This window comes from Sphaerodactylus townsendi, linkage group LG16 (genome assembly GCF_021028975.2).
Source record: "Sphaerodactylus townsendi isolate TG3544 linkage group LG16, MPM_Stown_v2.3, whole genome shotgun sequence".
Classification (NCBI taxonomy): Eukaryota; Metazoa; Chordata; class Lepidosauria; order Squamata; family Sphaerodactylidae; genus Sphaerodactylus; species Sphaerodactylus townsendi.
Genome location: NC_059440.1, coordinates 16,247,646 through 16,267,457, shown reverse-complemented (window position 1 = coordinate 16,267,457; position 19,812 = coordinate 16,247,646). Strand labels below are relative to the sequence as shown.

At 50.9% G+C, this 19,812-nt stretch overlaps 1 protein-coding gene across 1 annotated transcript in view; it reads left to right on the top strand.

Annotated features, from left to right (window-relative positions):
- The window catches only part of LOC125445870 (NADPH--cytochrome P450 reductase), a 55,675-nt gene extending 39,210 nt beyond the window's left edge, over positions 1-16,465 (top strand). Inside the window, 13 exon segments of the mRNA XM_048519289.1 lie at positions 1,803-1,952; positions 4,665-4,789; positions 5,272-5,361; positions 5,812-5,910; positions 6,585-6,701; positions 7,801-7,919; positions 10,748-10,857; positions 10,860-10,931; positions 11,554-11,703; positions 12,105-12,372; positions 13,008-13,153; positions 14,054-14,139; positions 14,931-16,465. Of these exon segments, the coding sequence (XP_048375246.1) occupies positions 1,803-1,952; positions 4,665-4,789; positions 5,272-5,361; positions 5,812-5,910; positions 6,585-6,701; positions 7,801-7,919; positions 10,748-10,857; positions 10,860-10,931; positions 11,554-11,703; positions 12,105-12,372; positions 13,008-13,153; positions 14,054-14,139; positions 14,931-15,075 (1,677 nt within the window). The 3' untranslated portion in view covers positions 15,076-16,465.
- The last annotated feature ends 3,347 nt before the right edge of the window (positions 16,466-19,812 follow it).

The following is a 19,812-nucleotide window of genomic DNA, read 5'->3' as shown; positions in this document are numbered from 1 at the left end:
AGCTTTAAAAGGGGCTTGGACAGATTTATGGAGGAGAAGTCAATTTATGGCTACCAATCTTGATCCTCCTTGATCTGACATTGCAAATGCCTTAACAGACCAGGTGCTCGGGAGCAACAGCCGCAGAAGGCCATTGCATTCACATCCTACATGTGAGCTCCCAAAGGCACCTGGTGGGCCACTGCGAGTAGCAGAGAGCTGGATTAGATGGACTTTGGTCTGATCCAGCTGGCTTGTTCTTATGTTCTTATGTTCTTATAGTTCATTGAACGACTATCACCAATACTTGTATTTTTGCTTTCAAACAGATGTGGGGGTGGGCGGGGGAGCAGGGCTAGGTAAGAACTAGAATCCAGGCAGGGCATGCTACAGCAAAGAAGATCTGGCATGCTGGGTTCTGTGGCGGAGAAATACACAACCCTACATGAGGTGTAATGCCATAGAATCCACTTGGCCACCCGAGGGCGGGACCGGTACTGCTTAGAGTCCCCAACCAAAATTAATCACACAACGTACTTGTCTGTGGGGAAAATTTTGGCCAAACCGCTTTTTGACCAAGGGCGAAAAGAAGCGTGAGGTGCAACATGGGATCTGATGTGTACACTGGGCAGCCCGAGTGCTGTCCCCCAGTGAAACCTTCCTCCGACCCTCCTGTTGGAGGGAACCGTGGACCTAGCGCAGCAACCATGGAACCCAGCCGGGTGGAAGGCCCCTTTCTGGAGATCCATTTTGCACAGCACAGCAATAATGGAACTCAGCTGGGCTTCAGGCCCCTGTCTGAAAAACCATTTTACTGCTAAGGGGCGCAAGCAGGACGCCTGCCTGGGCATCCTGACCCATGGCTTGCTCTACCCCAAACCTCTTAAGGAGGTTCCGCCAAAGAGGGTTAGCTCCCCAGCTCCCCTCACCATCAGATCAGCTCCCGTGCACCAACCTCCAGCTTGGCTATGACAGCAAACATGGTCCAAGGGGAAGAGGCGGGTGGGAATTGCAGCCACACTTTCTGGTATGGACATTTTCTCCTCGTGAACTGAACTCTGTTGCCCGGAGATCAGTTACAACAGTGGAAGATCTCCACCCACCCCTTCGAGTTGGCAGCCCCGTCGGAGAAAAGGAAGCCTGCCCATAGGCTAAATAAACAGAGCCTTGCAGAGTTCAACAAGCTGGCCTTTAGTTACCCAAACTTTGACCGATGCCTGAGCGTGTGCGGTGATGTTTAGTGCTGACGAGACTGGACTCATTTTTCAGATGATGATCTCATAGCAAATAGTCAGCAATCATTAACCATTGAGTGGATCAAAGAGAGAGATAATCACGAGTGATTTTAACCTGTAGCAAAAAAAAGAAATACTCAGACACCATCAGAGGTCTCAACAGAGATGGGGGGGGGGGTGGCAGCTGGGGAAACACCTGCTCCGGGTGCCCCCCCCCCCCCGTGCCCCACTTACCTGACTGGGCTGCAGCGACCCAGCCAGGCTGCTCCTTCGGATGGCATGAGCTCCGTCGGCTGAAGGAGCAGCCTGGCAGGGCAGGGCCGAGGGGAGGGGTGTGGGGGGCAGTTCTCCACCCCCCACGTGATCAGCTGGCATGTACTCGAGGACATGTGACCTCACTGGGTCTCTATGGAAAAGATTTTCAAAGTTCTCTTGAATACAACCAATACAACATGCAGTAGCCAATTGGAAACACAGGTCATGACGGAAAAGCAAGCTTAGAATTGGCTGCTGATCTGATATTTCGGGACGCAAAGAAGCACCAGGATCTCCGGAGCTGACCTTTCTTTTGATTCCCTTCCTTCCTAGTCTGACCTGAGTCGCCTCGCCGAGATCGAGAAGGCGCTGGCCGTCTTCTGCATGGCCACCTACGGGGAAGGAGACCCGACGGACAACGCCCAAGACTTCTACGACTGGCTGCAGGAGACAGACGCCAACCTCTCCGGCATCAAATTTGCAGTGAGTCTCTTGACAGCTGTGTTCGGCTGCTTTTGCCTTGGAGACGTGACTGTAGGGCGTTTTGAATGGCAGCCAGTCTCACTCTAGCGCAAGTGCCGGGAGGGCAGGAGAGGTGAGCCTGGAGGGTAGAACGCAGAGCACTGACGATGCTGGAGCAACAAACCTGTGCAAAGTCATGAATGTTAAAAGGAGTCAGTGAACCACTCTGTGCACTCCCACACACGCCAGCTGGGTGACCTTGGGCTAGTCACAGTTCTTCGGAGCTCTCTCAGCCCCATCCACCTCACAGGATGTTTATTGTGGGGGGGGGGGAGGGAAAGGAGATTGTAAGCCCCCTTGAGTCTCTTTGCAGGAGAGAAAGGGGGGACATAAATCCAAACTCTTATTCTGTTCTTCAACTGGCTGGTTTGAGAAGCCTTTGGCCAGCGTTCCCCCTTCTGAATCCAGTCTGCCTGTCCAGAGGAATTTGCTCCTTTCCGGTACCACAATTGAATTACGAGATGTAACTGTCTGCCTTTTATGCCTCCAGCTGCTAATGCTTGGCCAGAAATTACCCAGATGCTTAACTTGGCTGGCTTTCTGTGTGCTCTCTTTTTCCTTTGCCTTGATCGCAGGCCAGGATCCACAAAATAAAGTAGCCCTCCCTCCCTGCCCCTTGGAGGAAGCCCCGGCTTATCCTCCGGCTTTCTCTTGCCTTGACTACTGCAATCTCGTCCTCCTCCTTGATGGTTGCCATGCCTCACCCCACAATTATCCAGCATGTTGCCCCCCAAAGTTTTCAGAGGAGAAGAGAAGAGTTTGGATTTATATCCCACCCCCCTTTCTCTCCTGTAAGGAGACTCAAAGGGGCTTACAGTCTCCTGTCTGTTCCCCGCCCCACCCCCACCGAACCCCCTGTCAGGTGGGTAGGGCTGAGAGAGCTCCGAAAAGCTGTGACTCGCCCAAGGTCACCCTGCTGGCGTGTGTTGGAGTGCACAAGCTAATCTAGTTCTCCAGATAAGCCTCCACAGCTCAAGTGGCAGAGCAGGGAATCAAAACCAGTTCTCCAGATGTGAGTGCACCTGCTCTTGACCACTATGCCACTGCTGCTCCTAAAATAAACATAAAGGTAGAAAGGACCTCAGGGGTCATCTAGCCAACCCCCTGCACAATGCAGGAAAGTCCGAACTTCCTCCCTCCCTCCCCCAGTGACCCCTGCGCCATACCCAGAGGGAGGTAAAAACTCTTCAGGAGGAGAAGATTTCTTCCTGACCCCAAATTCCGAGGTCATCTTCCCTGTTCTCCTTATTCTGACCACTTAAGGCCCTTTTCCACGCTAGTTTTTTGCCAGTTTCTGGATCCGATACAAAAACAGTCACAAGCTGAGAATCCAAATCCCGGCCTGTCAAAAGCTCAGAGTGCAAGTTAGGTACGTTTGAGTCCTTTCTCGTATTTTTGTCCTGCTCTGATTTTGCTGGCGGTCGGGAGGAACCACGAGAGATACACCGGAGAGGCACAGTTATTCTCACAACCGCTGAAACCTTTCAGCCCCCCTTTGGCTACTGAGACCTCTTTGAACTTTCGGGTGTATCTAACTAAGGGCTAGAAACTTGCTCCTTTTCAACGGAATGTGAATTTGGCACTGAACGTTCCACTTCTGTCTTCTCTCTGGCAGAACCTGAGCATGCTCCTGGCCGCAGAGAAAATGCCCTCCTTGTTTATTAATTAGATTTTAAATTCCTGCCTTCCATCCAAGGGTGCTGTTTATGGTTCTCCCCTCTTGAATTTTATCCTCACAAAAACTCTGGTTTGGCAGAGGAGGAGAGGGAGAGGGCTGGAGAGAGAGGGAGGGAGCGAGAATGGCTCAAAGAGCCCCAATAAATTTATTGGCACTGCAGGGATTTGAACCCAAGTCTCCCTCGGTCCTTGTTTGATTTATATATTTATTTTCTGTATATTTATTACCCGCCCATCACCCCAGTCCCTGGGCGGGACTTATGCCACCATTACAGTCGTACTAGTCCTTTTGATGAATTTCATCAGAGCTGGCACTTGGGCGTGGGTCGGGGTGCAGGGGGCTTTGCGCAACCAGCCCCACCCCCTCGCCGGAAAGTGGCTTGAAGAATCTCATCCATGCCAGGATGATAGCAGCTGTCAGCTGCCCCTGCAGGATGGTGTCTGCAGTGTTGTGGTGGGGCCGTTTTGAGTCTTCCTTTCCCCTCTGGATAACCAGCAGGTGGGCTGGGTCATCTCCAGTCGTCAAAAGTTCAGGCCTGGCATATTGAATGGGCCTGCTCAGTCCCAGCCTCAGCTTGCACTAATAGTGTACTGACGGCCAGGTTGCAAGCTGAGGCTATACCCACACATCGTTGGGATATTGTACTGTCACGACACCAATGTTCCCTGTAATCTGAGCGGCTGCCCAGCCACCGCATCAGTGCTGCGCAGATAATGGGCCGCTCAGCAGGGGGAAACCTTCAGTTTCATGCCGCGTCTGGAAAGTTCCACGCAGCACTGGGGAATGATAAGGAGGAGAGTTTGGATTTATATCCCACCTTTCCTTCCTGATCCTAGCTGATGTTCTAGCTCCTGCACCCTGCTGGCTCTTCGATTACTGCCAAAGTTCCTTGCTGTCACAACGTCCTGGCCATCTGGCCACCCATTCTTCTTCAAATAGATATTGTCCACCCTTGGCTGCATCTGAACCCACAACCCTCTCCCACTGCCTTCCAGGTATTTGGACTCGGGAATAAAACATACGAACATTTCAACGCCATGGGGAAATACGTGGACAAGCGGCTGGAGGAGCTGGGCGCCCAGCGGATTTTTGAGCTCGGCCTGGGAGACGACGATGGGAAGTGAGTGGCCGTGGGAATCCGGGGTTGCCAGTTGGCTAGCGGGCCGACCCAGCAGTGATCCTAGCCTTGCTTTTCTGTTTTTGCCATTCAAGGTTTCAACATGTGACTCACAATTAAAGCTTTCTTCTAAGCTAAAAGTTAAGACTAGATGAAATATTAATTGCAGCGTGTATTATTTTTGCTGCGGAGTTACATCTGAACGACGGTGACCCCGGGTGGGGTTTTCAAGGCAAGAGACATACAGCAGTTTGGGGTTGCTTGCTTCTGTGTCACAACCCTGCGTATTCCTTGGAGGCTGCCCATCCGAATACCAACCAGAGCCATCTCTGCTTAGCTTCTGAGATCTAGCCAAATCAGGCTGGCCTGGGCTATCCAGGTTTGGGATAGCCCTTGCCTGGCTGTATGCGGCCTTACCTGTTCCGTTTGGTGAAGAGAAGGTTAAGAGGTGACATGATAGCCATTTTTTCCCCTCCCTCCGGCAGCCTGGAAGAGGATTTCATCACATGGCGGGAGCAGTTCTGGCCAGCGGTGTGTGAGCACTTCGGCGTGGAGGCCACAGGAGACGAATCCAGGTGAGTTCAGGGATGACAGCTGGTGGCAGAGGTGGTGTTGCATGCAAATTGTCCGGTTCCAGTCAATAGAGTTGATTTGGATCCAGGAGACATTTTTATAGCCGGCAGCTATGCTGGTGGCTCCCTGTGCATCAACGGGCTTGTTACACGCCGGGAAGCTTTCGGATTACGAACCAGGCACAAACCCATCTCTGAAGCTCTTTCTGGGGCCAAATGAAGCCTCTGTCTGAAGTCTCAGCGAAGCCTTTTCTAGGCGTTTCCCTGCATAAAGTGGGAATAGGATGTGACATTGTTTTTCCTTGGATCCTGCTTCTCCATCACCGTACACAGACTTGGTTTGCTCCTTGTGGCTTTTCAGTGCAGTCCCAAACCTTCTAACCAGTGGGTGCTGCTGACACCTTTTTGGCCTCGCAGTTAACTTCTTCTCCTTCCTCTCCTGTTTTTCCACAGCATCCGTCAGTATGAGCTGGTTATCCTTGAAGACATCAATATGAACAAGGTTTACACAGGAGAAATGGGCCGTCTCAAGAGCTACGAGAGTCAGAAGCCGTAAGTTTCAGTCAGGCAGCTTTGGTGAGAAGCTGGAGGGTGAAACTCCATGGGGTGGGGTGAGGGGTGGGGAAAGACCATTGCTGTCAAGCTGTGAGTATATTCTGGATCTTTTTCTAAGGCTACAATTTCTTGTCCTCATTGCCTGAAAAATGCTTGTGCAGTTGGAAGGTCAAAAATCTGGGTGTAATACACTTTGACGTCGGGAGAGGCTAGTGACATAGTGGGACATCGTATCAGACCATTGGGGACGTGGGCAGCTCGTCACTATCCCTGTCAAGTGTGCAGCTGGTCAACACAGTTGCTGACCAAAGATGCTGCTTTAGAAAAACACAGTCACTGGTCAAGTTTAAAAATCCCTGCTGTGGTACGATGAGTGACATTTCCCCTTAGTTCCAATCAAGGTGGTTACAATGCACGTTGTCCCCTGCATGCCGAGTTCTGTCTTTGCAGCTCCCCTCCCAACTTCTGACTGGGATGTAAGGACTCAGAGGCTTCCACTCCGACTCGTATTTGATGAAGGGAGCATTCACTCTTAAAAGCTTGTACTCCAAAAATCTTGCTGGTCTCTAAAGTACTCCCCTTGCTCGTATCTAGCTATTCTACTGTGGACCAAAACAACGACCTTCTGAAACAATCCCAAGTGGTCTTGTGTCTTTTTTTTCCCCTTCCAGGCCATTTGATGCCAAAAACCCCTTCTTGGCTCCAGTTTCTGTGAACCGGAAGCTAAATCAAGGTGGAGACAGGCATTTCATGCACTTGGAGCTGGACATCAATGGTTCCAAAATCCGGTAAGTCGGGCACAGAGGACTTGGCCGCCAAGAGTTCTATTCTGAAGGTTATACCGAGTTTGCTGCATGACTCAGAAACCCAGCACACAATTTTGATTTTCCTCGTGTGGATTCTGCTTCTGTGCCATTGGTTTTCCTTGCGCTCAGAACCATAAGGGACCTGAGAAAGGGAGAAAAAATATAATGTACAGCCCTCCCCCCACCCCACTTGAGGCTTTTCATGTGTTTTTCTACAGTGTGAAAGGGCGAATTGCCCTGTAGAGTTTCAAGCTCTGTGGTTTAGTTGGAGGATTTCACTAAAAGGATGTTAGATTCAGACCTAATTAAAAGGGTTTGCCCATCCAAGGCGGTGAATGTTAAAATTCCTCAGCAGGGTGAAAATTCTCACTTGTTATTGATACGATGAGGAACTATTAACCATTTTCCTCGTGTGTGTGCTTTAAATTTATGCCCACATTTTTAGAAAATGTCCATCATATCTATAAATGTCTGTCATATGTATAAAGAGATTTCTCCAAAGTTTTTTTTCGCTGTCAAATCATAGAATTGGAAGAGACCCCAAAGGGCCATCAAGTCCAACCCCCTGCCATACAGGAACACACAACCAAAGCACTCCCGACATATGTTCATCCAGCCTCTGTTTAAAAACCGCCAAAGAAGGAGACTCCACCACTCTCCAAGGCAGTGAATTCCACTGTCGGACAGTCAGGAAGTTCTTCCTAATGTTTAGGTGGAATCTCTTTTCCTGCACCTTGAATCCATTACTCCATATCCTCCAAGTCAGTCACAGCTGACTTGTAGTGACTCCATAGGGTTTTCAAGGCAAGAGATTTTCAGAGCTGATTTGCCATTGCCTGCCTCGGCATGGAGACCCTGGACTTCCCTGGTGGTCTCCCATCCATGTACTAACCAGGACTGACCCAGCTTAGCTTCTGAGATCTGATGAGATTGGGCTAGCTGGAGTTATCTGGGTCAGAGCCTCCAAAAGATTAGAGAGTTTAAATTTAGTCGGAGCAGAGTCCCCCAAACTGTGTGACTAGATTAGATGGAGGCTCTAAAACAAGAGACAAGACCTTGATCTTTTTCTCCCCACCCCTAGGTATGAATCTGGAGACCACATTGCTGTGTACGCAGCCAATGAGACCTCAATAGTGAACCAGCTGGGTGAAATCCTCGGGGCAAATCTGGATACAGTCATCTCCCTAAACAATCTAGATGGTGAGTATTTTTTTTGTCCCACCCACCAGAAAACCCTTGAGAGCCAGTGTGGTGCAGTGGTTAAGAGCAGGTGGATCTGGAGACCAGGTTTGATTCCCCACTCCTCCAGCTGAGTGGCTGAGGCATATCTGGTGAACCAGATGTGTTTCTGCACTCTTACATTCCTGCTGGGTGACCTTGGGCCAGTAACAGTTCTCTCAAAACTCTCCCAGCCTCCTCCTCCTCCTCTTCTTCCTCCTCCTCCTCCTTCTTCTTCTTCACCACTGTGTTAGATTCACTGGGCTGGATTCAAGCTAACTTTTCCTCTATTGGAAAAGGAGGTGTAACTGCCACCGTATTTCCACTTTCTGCTGTAGACCTCCACATGCCATTTGTATCCCCAGGATTTCAGGGAGGATACAGGTGGCAGGAAAGCCCTGTTCTGCTGATGGAAGAACATTCCTGTAGCAAAAAAGATTAGTCTGGATCCATTGCAGCTGGGGATTTTAAATTGCCAAGACAGACACTTCTCCACTTCTGAGCAGTTTTCTCCCTTCCTGACCTCTGATGGTTATTTCAGTGTGTGTGTGTGGGGGGGGGGGGAGGGGGAGCAGGAATATCTCTCCTTCAACATTTTGAAAGCAGTTAAGCTGGTTGCCCCAGTTTGCTGAAGCCTCGTGCTTGCTTTCCAAGATCTCGTTCCACCTCCTTTAGTTTGTTCGAGAGTACACAGAGTTCAAGAGTTTTTCGTTGGGCCCTGCAGTTTGCTCAGTCCGGTTTGCCCAGCTAGCAAAGCTGGTTGTGTTTGTATTAGTTTGACGACACAGGACCTCAATCTAAACTGCGCCTTTCCCACCGTGCCCCCTTGTCCACGCGTTGCCCGATACGACCGCAGAGTTTCCCCATCATTCTTCAGGTGGGTTCCAAGCTTGGGTGTCATCCAAGCGTGGACTTTGCAAAAGGACAGTCAATAGCATTCAAACTCCCGTGACCCCTGTTGTTGGCATTGGCTCATGGGGGCTTGCATCTCTTGAAGCTTTTGCTGATGTGCCAACGCTTCTCTGCGATTCCCTCTGTCCTTTTTTGTTGACTGTCTCTTTGATCAGCCGGATCCCAATTTGTGCGGCTCGGTGGGTGGCCTCGAGTCACTCAAGGTCTTCTTTAGCAGAGGCTGATGCAGCGGAACTCGTGACATTACCACGTAGAGATCTGATGAGTGTTCCTAGCGATCCTTGAGCTGTCTGTATCTTAAAATGGGACTTAGGATTTGGGACTGTCCAGCATCTTTTTTTCCCCAAAAAAAGTGGTGAGCTGGCTAAGAGCTGTAGCCAGATTACATGCATATATTTTAAAGCACAGGTGTCAAACTCGCAGCCCTCCAGATGTTCATGAACTACAATCCCCATCAGCCCTTGCCAGTGTAGCCAACGCTCATGTTGGGAAGGACTGATGGGAATTGTAGTTCATGAACATCTGGAGGGCCGTGAGTTTGACGCCCCTGTTTTAAAGTGACCGTAGTCATCGTTTTATTGTATTCGCCTCGTTTTTGTTTTATTTACGATCTTACCAATCTACAGCCAAAGGGATTGAAACGGAAATAAAATTCCAATGAAGTCCTCCTCGCCAAAATAAACACATGGTGGCAGCGTAGCATTCAGCCCATAGAGCCAACCTGAGAATAGAACGATGCATGACTCTCACTTCTGGTTCCCATTTCTGGTTCTGTTTTGGGAAGTGAGGTGTTTGCACAGTGGCAGAGGTGTATCTAGGGAAAATGTAGCCCCATACAACATCTGAATGTCTCCCCCCCCCCCTCCTTGGCTTCTGTATGGGCAGCCGCCCTCCCCCACCACAACCAAACAAGATCTGGTCCATACACTGACCAAGACTTGATGTAGACTTCAGGAAGACTAAAATAATGAACAAGGAAAAAGGAGAGATGAGTGTGAAGTCAGGAAGAAAGCAGAGAGGCAGCCCAAATAAAGTATATTCTCGAAGGCTTTCACGGCCGGAATCATTTGGGTGCTGTGTGGTTTCCGGGCTGTATGGCTGTGTTCTAGGCTTGGCATTTCTCTGGCAGTTTAGCCTGCATCTGTGGCTGGCATCTTCCAGAGGATCTGAAGATGCCAGCCAGCAGATGCAGTATAACACAGAGAGAATGTTGCTGTTAGAACATCAGGCGTGTTCCGGAAACCACACAGCACCCCAAAATATATTCTCTCTCACGCGGAAATGTATGAAAGGAGAGATTCAAAAAAAGCAAGCACGGACTATTATCCTATATTTATCTGAACTGCACAGTTATTTCTCCCATGGCCACTCACAAAAGGTAGCATATTGCTAAAGTTTGAAAATGAACTGCAAAACAAAAGAAACTGTTATCTGCCAGAAGTGTAATATGCCAGGAAAAATAAACAGTGACTGAAAAATACACCTTCTATTTAAACCTTGTAAATATCCCAAAAGAAATAAAAGATTTAATACCAAGTTTTGACAAGTCAAAACACAAATACATCATACAAAAACCACCGAGGGTTTTTTTTTTGCACCAGATCTTGAAGTCAGTGTATGGATTCGGGGGGAAGGAGGAGGGGCGTGGGGGGCAGACTAACAGCCGTGACAAAATGGTCGCAGCCTGGGGACATTTGACCCTTGGTGGTACGGCCCTGCACAGTGTGATGCTCCCTGTGCATGTATTTGCTCGTATTTAAGGCCCAGTACCTCTTGAGGCGTATCTGCGGGTAGGGACTCTGATGGGTGGGCCTGTCCTTGCCTTCCTCCCCCCGTCTCCGGAGTGACAAGTGCAAGAATGGCATGTTTGAACTCTTTCCTTCTCTTCCCTTCCCCAGAGGAGTCTAACAAGAAGCACCCGTTCCCTTGCCCCACCTCCTACCGCTCCGCTCTGACCTACTACTTGGACATCACCAACCCGCCCCGCACCAAGCGTCCTCACGAGCTGGCGCCCAGTGGCATTACACGGACCCCGAGCAGGAGAAAATGCGCAAGATGGCCTCCTCCTCCGCTGAAGGCAAGGTGGGTGCCGACTCGCCTGTGCGGCATCCTCAAACAGGCACAGAATCACCAACAAAAAGGCCGGGCTGTGGCTCAGCGACGGAGGATCCGCTCGGCATGCGAAAGGCCGCAGGTTCAGCCCCCGGCATCTCCAGATAAAAGGATTAGGTGATAGGTGACATGCAAGGTCTCTGCCACAGTCGCCAGAAGAACTGTTTCCAGCGAATGGGCGTGCAGGCCTTGATCGCTTGGTTTTAGCGTGAGCACAGGTGTCAAGCTTCGCTGACCCCCAGATGTTATGGACTACAGTTCCCACTGCTGGCAGGGGATGATGGGAACTGTAGTCCATAACATCTGGAGGGGCACAAGTTTCACACCTATGGTGTAAGGCATTTCCAAGTGTGTATCTCCATTCAGACACGGGGGGGTGGAGGGTGGGGTGAAACCTCTTAGACCCTTTCCACACAGCAAATTCTGAGCGGGTTGGAGCCGGGGTAAATGAACCTGACCAAGTCCCGGGCTGTTCACCGCGGCTGGAGTGTCGCATGAGACCGCCAATTGCATCATCGGTGTGCTTGACACAGAGGCACTTTTTTTGGGGGTGGTAACTTTTAGATTCAGCATTTGCTTGATTTTTGTGCAGGCGCTGTACCTCAACTGGGTTGTCGAGGCCCGGAGGAACATCCTGGCCATCCTGCAAGACACTCCCTCGCTGCGCCCTCCCATCGATCACCTCTGTGAACTGCTGCCGCGCTTGCAGGCTCGCTACTACTCCATCGCTTCATCCTCCAAGGTAAGCCTAAGGGGAGAGATCTCATGATTTCCCCGAGGCCGGATGCGTTGTTTTTTTACAATCCAATATATGTGGAAATTAGTTCTTCTCGACCCGTCCCCCATTGTACTAGTCAAGCTGATCTTTCATTTCCTTCACAGTGGCTGCCCTAATAATTGACTATTCTGTGGGTGGGCCTTCCTCCGCACCCTCCTACATTGTACCAATCAAGCTGACCTTTCATTTCCCTCACAGTAGCTGCACTGATAATTGACATCCCGTAGCTTCCTGAACTCCTCCCGATGTACCAATCAAGCTGACCTTTCAGTTCCCTCACAGTAGCTGCACTGATAATAGACATCCCGTTTTGCATGCACGACATTGCTATTTCCGACACTCCCCTCCCTCTCCCTCATTTCCAGGTGCAGTCAAACTCCATTCACATCTGTGCCGTAGTGGTGGAGTACGAAACCAAAACGGGCCGGGTGAACAAAGGCGTGGCCACCAACTGGTTGAAGAACAAGCATCCCAATGAGAACGGGCACAAGTCCACAGTGCCCATGTATGTCCGGAAATCACAGTTCCGGCTGCCTTTCAAATCCACCACTCCTGTCATCATGATTGGGCCGGGGACCGGCATCGCGCCCTTCGTTGGGTTCATCCAGGAGCGAGGCTGGCTCAAGCAGCAAGGTGAGTCCCGTTCCAAGCAGGCTTTGTCCTTTGGTGAACTCTGATTGGCCAGACCAGCAACAAATGGGAAACTCTGTTGCTGAATTACAAGGGGTCCTAATACCTGCATGGTGTTACTTGCCACAAGCAGTGGCGTAGTGGTTAAGAGCAGGTGTACTCTAATCTGGAGGAACCAGGTTTGATTCCCTTCTCTGCTGCCTGAGCTGTGGAGGCTTATCTGGGGAATTCAGATGAGCCTGTACACTCCAACACACCAGCTGGGTGACCTTGGGCTAGTCACAGTTCTTCTGAGCTCTCTCAGCCCCACCTACCTCACAGGGTGTTTGTTATGGGGGGGAAGGGAAAGGAGTTTGTAAGCCCCTTTGAGTCTCCTTGCAGGAGAGAAAGGGGGGATATATATCCAACTTCCAGTGGTCTTTCATTTCTACTATCAGATCTGTTTGGTATATTGTACCCACCTCTGCACCAGGATTCCCCCATCCCTTGGTGTTTCTGAATGAGTCACTGATCTGAGGGAGGAGGCAAGGCCAGAGCAGTGACTTCTGCAGAGATGCACCAAACAGCCTCCTACTGAGGATGCTCGAGAGCCAGTAAAGCTCATTTGGTCCCTCTTGCATTCTTCTGCTGTGTCCCAGGCAAGGAGGTGGGTGAAACCGTGCTCTACTATGGATGTCGGCATGAGAACGAGGACTACCTCTATAAAGACGAGCTGGCCAAGTTCCTCAAGGAGGGGGCCTTGACCGGTCTGCACGTGGCCTTCTCAAGAGACCAAGAACACAAGGTAAACCCCTGCTGAAGACTCCAGACCACACTTAGCGGTCCTAGAATAAGAAGACAGGTCCTCTCGGAGTTTGGGAACTGGTTATAATATAATAGCCAGTTCTTGCAGGGAGCGGCTATGGCTTAGTGGAAGAATCTTTACTTTATTGTGCAGGAGGCCCCAGGTTCCGTCCCGGGCATCTCCAGTTAAAAGGATTGGGCAGAAGGTGATATGAAATTCCTCTGTCTGAGAACCTGAAGAGCTACTGTCGAGTTTGAGTAGACGATGCTGACGCTGAAGGTCTGATTCAGCATAAGGCAGAAAGCCAGCATGGTGTAGTGGTTAAGAGCAGGTGCACTCCAATCTGGAGAACCGGGTTTGATTCCCCGCTCTGCCACTTGAGCTGTGGAGGCTTATCTGGGGAACCAGATTAGCTTGTGCACACACGCCAGCTGGGTTACCTTGGGCTAGTCACAGTTCTTTGGAGCTCTCAGCCCCACCCACCTCACAGGGTATTTGTTGGGAGGGGGGAAAGGAAAGGAGATTGTAAGCCCCTTTGAGTCTCCTTACAGGAGGGTGGGGTATAAATCCAAACCTTTCTTCTTCAAGTGTAAACAAAGTATTCGTCAACTGTTGTTTAAAATTCGTTGGAATATGTATGTATTTATTTATTCATTGGAATAGGAAGAGGAAAGGAATTTGCTTTACTATTGTTTTTATTTTGGATTACGTGCACAGTAGTTTGCACAGAAAATTCTGCTGCAAAGTGCATTGAAAGTTCATTATTCTGCATGTGCGAAAGTGCCCCCAGTGTGCCACAATATGGGGATACCATAATCTTTTCAGTGCTTAGAGCCTTTAAAGGTCTTAATCTGGATGCAGGCCAGAGCTCCTGTTACAACCCTGCGTCTTTCTCTCTAGATTTACGTTCAGCACTTGCTTAAGAAAAACAAGGAGAATGTGTGGAAACTGATCCACGAAGGAAACTGCCACATATACGTGTGTGGGTGAGTGACACTGAAACCCCGCCCCCTGCGCTCTGGAGTTATCCTGTCTATGATCTGTAGGCCCCGTTTCACTTTTGACCAGCAAGGTGTAGAGGTTAAGAGTGGTGGACTGCTAATTTGGAGATCCAGATTTGATTTCCCACTACATGAATAACAGACTTTAATCTGGTGGACTGGATTTGTTTCCCCACTCCTCCACATGAAGTCTGCTGGGTGACATTGGGTCAGTCACAATCTTCTCAGCACTCGGCCTCACCTTCCTCACAAGGTGCCAGTTCTGGGGAGAAGAAAAGGAAAGGAAGTTGTAATTCTGTCTCTTTGCAGGACAGAAAGGGAGGTATCAATCCAAAGTTCTAGTCTGTGCTCATCCAGAAAGACTAAAGGTCATGCGTCAGCAGTGGTGTAGTGGTTAAGAGCAGGTGCACTCTAAACTGGGGAACCGGGTTTGATTCCTCGCTCTGCCACTTCAGCTGTGGAGGCTTATCTGGGCAACTAGATTAGCTTGTTCAACACATGCTAGTTGGGTGACCTTGGGCTAGTCACAGCTTCTCGGAGCTCTCAGCCCCACCCACCTCACAAGGTGTTTGTTGTGGGGTGGGGGGAGGGAAAGGAGATTGGAAGCCCCTTTGAGTCTCCTTACAGGAGAGAAAGGGGGGGCATAAATTCAAACTCCTTTTCTTCGCAGAAGAGAACTTCTGGGGGAGGGTTCAGCAGCAGAGCAGGGTTTGTTTGTTTTTCCGGCCTGCTGAAAGCCCCCAATTCACCCTGCTTGCATCTTTCCCCCTTTCCAGCGACGCCCGCAACATGGCCCGGGACGTCCAGAACACCTTCTACGAGATTGTGGCGGAATACGGCAAGATGGACCAGCAGCAGGCCGTGGACTATGTCAAGAAACTGATGACCAAAGGCCGCTATTCCTTGGACATCTGGAGTTAGGGGGTGGGGCATGAGCGGGGTTGTCTGGGTGGAGGAAGAGCCACTGCGGGGAGGGCAGGGGGCGGGGCGGGGCGGGGGGGACTCGGCTGGCTGCCACTGTGAGACTGTGCCTTCCTCTCCTTTGCCTTCCTCCTCCACCTCCAATGGTGGGTCAGAATGTGGGGGGGCCGCAGGGCTGACCCTGAAGCCAAGCAAGACTAAGCCAGCTCCCCCAGAGCACCAGCGAACATCAGCGGCTTTCTCCGTCTCTTGCGCGAGGACCGCTGCTGGGAGGCTCTCTGGGGGGAGGGAGGGTAAGGGACCCCCACGGAATGGGCTGCCCCTTCTCTCTGCACTCGGCCATCCTATTGTCTCCTCTGCGCTGGGAAGCCACTCCTCCTCCTGGGGGAGCCGTGGAAACGGGGCTTGGATGATAACTGGAGCCCTTCCCAATGGGCCTGGGAATTGGGGGCAGTTCCCCAGACCCCCTTTTTTCAGCCACTTTCCAGAAGAGGCCGTTTCTAGGTTCCCATTGTGTTGGGAAAGCAGGGAGGGAAATGGCCAGTTAGAATTAATTTGGAGGAAGGGGGGTGGGGTTACAGAGAATTGGGGTGCAGGTTAATTCCAGATCTCTAAAATGGGTGAGTGCTTGGGAGGAAGGGGGCTTGCAAAAGAAACCAGGGGCTTGGCTTCAGCAGTAGTTTGGAGGAGGGCATGATCAAGGCGGTAGTGTTTTTTTGGGGAGGGGGCACTTCTTCCTCCCCTCTATATAGCTGCTAACACAGGTGGGATCAGCTGCCACAGGTGGAACTCTGAACCCTCATGTCTCCTAGAAAAATCAGCCTGTTAACAGTTCTTTCTGCTGTGGCGTGGGCAATAAAGTTGCCCCCCACTGGACCTATCCTTTCGAGTACCTCATTGGGACTCTGGGCTCCCAGCAGGGTCCAAAGAGCCCTGTTGGATCAGACCAGTGGTCCATCACCCAATATCCTGTTTCATGAACGGTTGGATGGGCAGTGCAGAGAGGCCTTCCTCTGGTAAAGCCTGGTGTTGGGGATGGGGTAGACTGCCCCTGGCTGGGGAGATTCCCCTTTCAGTCTGGCCTTGTTGCATCGAAGACACAGCCTTGCGGAGCCGCTGGCTCACTTCTGAATCCATTCTTGAGCTGCAGAATTTCCTATCACAGCCTGGTCCATGTTTGTTGCTGACCTGGATGAAATCCTCACCTACCTACGTTGCCTGCAGTGGTGACGCTGAATCATTGTGGCATTTTGGCCTGGATGAGGAGAGACCAGTGGCGGAGCTACAAGGGGACAGGGGGTGCGCAGCGCACCGAGCACATGCCTGGGGGCGGAAAATCCTCCTTTCTCTCGTGACCCCCCCCTTCCCCCTTCCCACACCTACCTTAATTCCTTTCCTTTTCCTAAAACCTTTTCAGGTTGAAAAACGGCCTGAGAAACTACAGTTCCCAGGAGACCGTGGGGCTCACAATGTCTTCTGGGAAGTATAGTTCCCATCAGGCCGTTTTTAAGCCTGAATTGTGAATAGGCCTTTTTTTCAGCCTGAAAAAGTTCTACAAAAACGATAGGAATTAAGGTGTGGGAAGGGGGTGTGTGCAGGGGGGGGCATGGGAGGTGGAAAATACAGACTGCGCACCTGGCACCGTTTGGCCCAGCTACACCTCCGGGAGAGACCCCCCACTACCGCTTCCTATCCTTGGAGAACCGTTCCAGTCTTTGCTGCCCTCCTCCCACCCATCCCAAGGGCTATTACAATTGGCACATGTTGCTCTATGGCGTGGAATTCCAGAGAAAATGGTCTTTTTCCTTAAATTTCATAGCTGCTCCTAACATCTGACAGCCCCTCCCCCAGTTAATGGTTAACATTGAAGCTGCTGGCAGGTGTGCCCCCCCCCCCAATACCTGGTTCACTTGGGAGGTGGCCGAGCAGATTGTCCATTGAATGTACATAATTTAAAGTTGACTTTTTGCTCTTGGAATAAAACCCCTATATCTTGTAGTCTCTCTTTTTCTGGCTGTGTGTTGCTTTGGGAAGGGGGAACTGCACGAAGAGTGCTTCTCCGGGGTGGGGGGGAGAAGCGGGATCTGTGGGTCAGAAACGCTTTCTGTCCCCTTCCTCCATCTGTCAAGAATGGCTAATTCTGCCACCTAAACAAATCCTGACTTCGCTGGGCCCAGAAAGGCTGAGGACACCGAAGCTCACTCTGTAACCTCTAAATCTTGCAGCGGTTCGGAGATCCTAGCGGGGATCGCTCGTATGCCTCAAAGCACCACTCTTTAAGATTGGGGGCCGTGCTTATTTGGTGTAATGGTTCAGAGCAGCAGACTCTTAATCTCGTGAACTAGATTCGTTTCCCTGCTCCTCCAGATGAAATCTGCTGGCTGACATTGAGCCCGCCACGGTTCTCTCAGAACTCTCTCAGCCCCACCCACCTCACGAAGATGTCACGGGGAAAGGAAGGAAAGATGCCTTGAGTCTCCTGAAATGCAGAGAAAAGCAGGGTATAAAAAACAAACTCTTTTCCCGCTGTCGAGAGCCAGCATGGTGTAGTGGTTTAAAGAAGCGGACTGTGATCTGGAGAACTGGGTTCGATTCCTGGCTCCTCCATGGGAAGTCTGCTGGGTGACTTTTGGTTAATCACAGTCCTCTCGGAACTCTCTCAGCCCCAATTACCTCACAAGGTGCTTGTTGTGAGGGGGGGGAAGGGAAGGCAATCGTAAGCTGCTTTGGGGATTCCTTATGGCAGAGAAAAGCAAGGTATAAAAACTCTTTAAATGAAGAACTGAGACTCTTAGGAAGCTGAGCTTTGTACCCCCCTCACCCCCACCGCCTGGGCCCTTTGCTGAGTCTCTTAGGCTCCATCTTGACGTGGGGAAGAACACAAGCTTTGCAGCACAGATACAGTGGTAGTGTTGTGTTTCCCAGACACATGTCTCTGGTCCCAACCTCAGCAGGCATGAAGAAGCAAATTTAGCCTCTTCCTCCTGTTTTCATGTCTGCAAGATGCGCTGTTGCTCCATGGCAAGAACTCACATTTTTAATGGAGCTTTATGAATGGCTCCACAGGGTAGTTTGCAGCCGAAAGAGCAGTTGCCGGGGGCAGGGGGCTGCAGCCATTTCTCTGCATGGGGCACCCCAAGTCCACTAACAGTACAGTGTCCTAAGCTGGCAGAAGAGAAAAGGACTCACAATGTTTGTATGCTGTGAGTGTTAAATGCCGTTCCAGTCGCTTCTGACTTATGAGGACCCTCTGCATCAGTCTGCTCCAAAACATGCCGTCGAGAACAGCTTTGCTCAAGTCTCGCAACCTGAGGCTTGTGACTTCCGTTATTCAGTCCATCCAGCTCATGTTGGGTCTTCCACTTTTCCTGCTGCCTTCAACCTTTCCTAGCATTGTTGTCTTTTCCCGTGACTCATCTTCTCGTTATGTGACCAGTTATGATCACTGAGAGCCAGCGTGGTGTAGCGGCTAAGAGCAGGTGGATTCTAATCTGGAGAACCAGGTTTGATTCCGCACCCCTCCACCTGAGTGGCGGAGGCTTATCTGGTGAACCAGATGTGTTTCTACACTCCGACATTCCTGCTGGGTGACCTTGGGCTAGTCACAGTTCTCTCCGAACTCTCTCAGCCCCACCTACCTCACCAGGTGTCTGTTGTGGGGAGAGGAAGGGAAAGGAGGTTGTAAGCCACCTTGAGTCACCTTACAGGAGAGAAAAGTGGGGTACAAATCCAAACTCCTCCTCTTCTTCAAAGTACAACCACCTCAGTGTATGACTCACAATAATGGGTAGAAATTACAGGCAATCAGGTGGAAAAAATTATAGTGAGAGTTGTTCAGCAGTTAAACTGGCTCCCTAGGGAGGTGGTGAGCTCCCCTTCTCTTGCAGTCTGTAACCGGCAGGTGGATGAACACAAATCAGAGATGCTCAGTGGCTGATCCTGCATTGAGCAGGGGGTTGGACTAGATCGGGGTAGGGAACCTGCGGCTCTCCAGATGTTCAGGAACTACAATTCCCATCAGCCTCTGTCAGCATGGCCAATTGGCCATGCTGGTAGGGGCTGATGGGAATTGTAGTTCCTGAACATCTGGAGAGCCGCAGGTTCCCTACCCCTGGACTAGATGGCCGGTAAGGCCCCTTACAACTCTTACAATTCTACAAGCACAGGGGTAGGGAACCTGCGGCTCGAGAGCCGCGTGCGGCTCTTCTGCCCTTGCACTGTGGCTCCACGAGCCGAGCCGCTGGCCCCATCCTTGCCCGCCCTGAGAAGCAACAGGGCGGGTGCACCAACTGCCCACGGTCGGCTGGGCCGCGCCGCGGGCTTCCCCAGCGGCCGGCGAGGTCGAGCCACTGGCTTCATCCTTAGCCTGCCCTGCAGGCAGCAGGGCGGGTGCATCCATGCGCTTCTCAGAATGAGCGGAGTAAAAGGTAAAAAAACCCCTATATATATAGTGTTATCTTTATTTTAAATGTCAAAAATTATTTGCGGCTCCAAGTGTTTTCTTTTCCCGTGGAAAACGGGTCCAAATGGCTCTTTGAGTGTTAAAGGTTCCCTACCCCTGTACAAGCACAATGATATGAACTGGAGTGGCCTTAGACTGGAGTTACTCTTTTTAGGACTGCACTGCAAATGTGGGATCCACCTACCTGCATCACTGCCTCCTCCCACAGAAGGTTTGTTCCTTGACCACCAAAAGCTCAGGGCAAGGAAACCTCACGCAGCCGCTACCACTTGGAA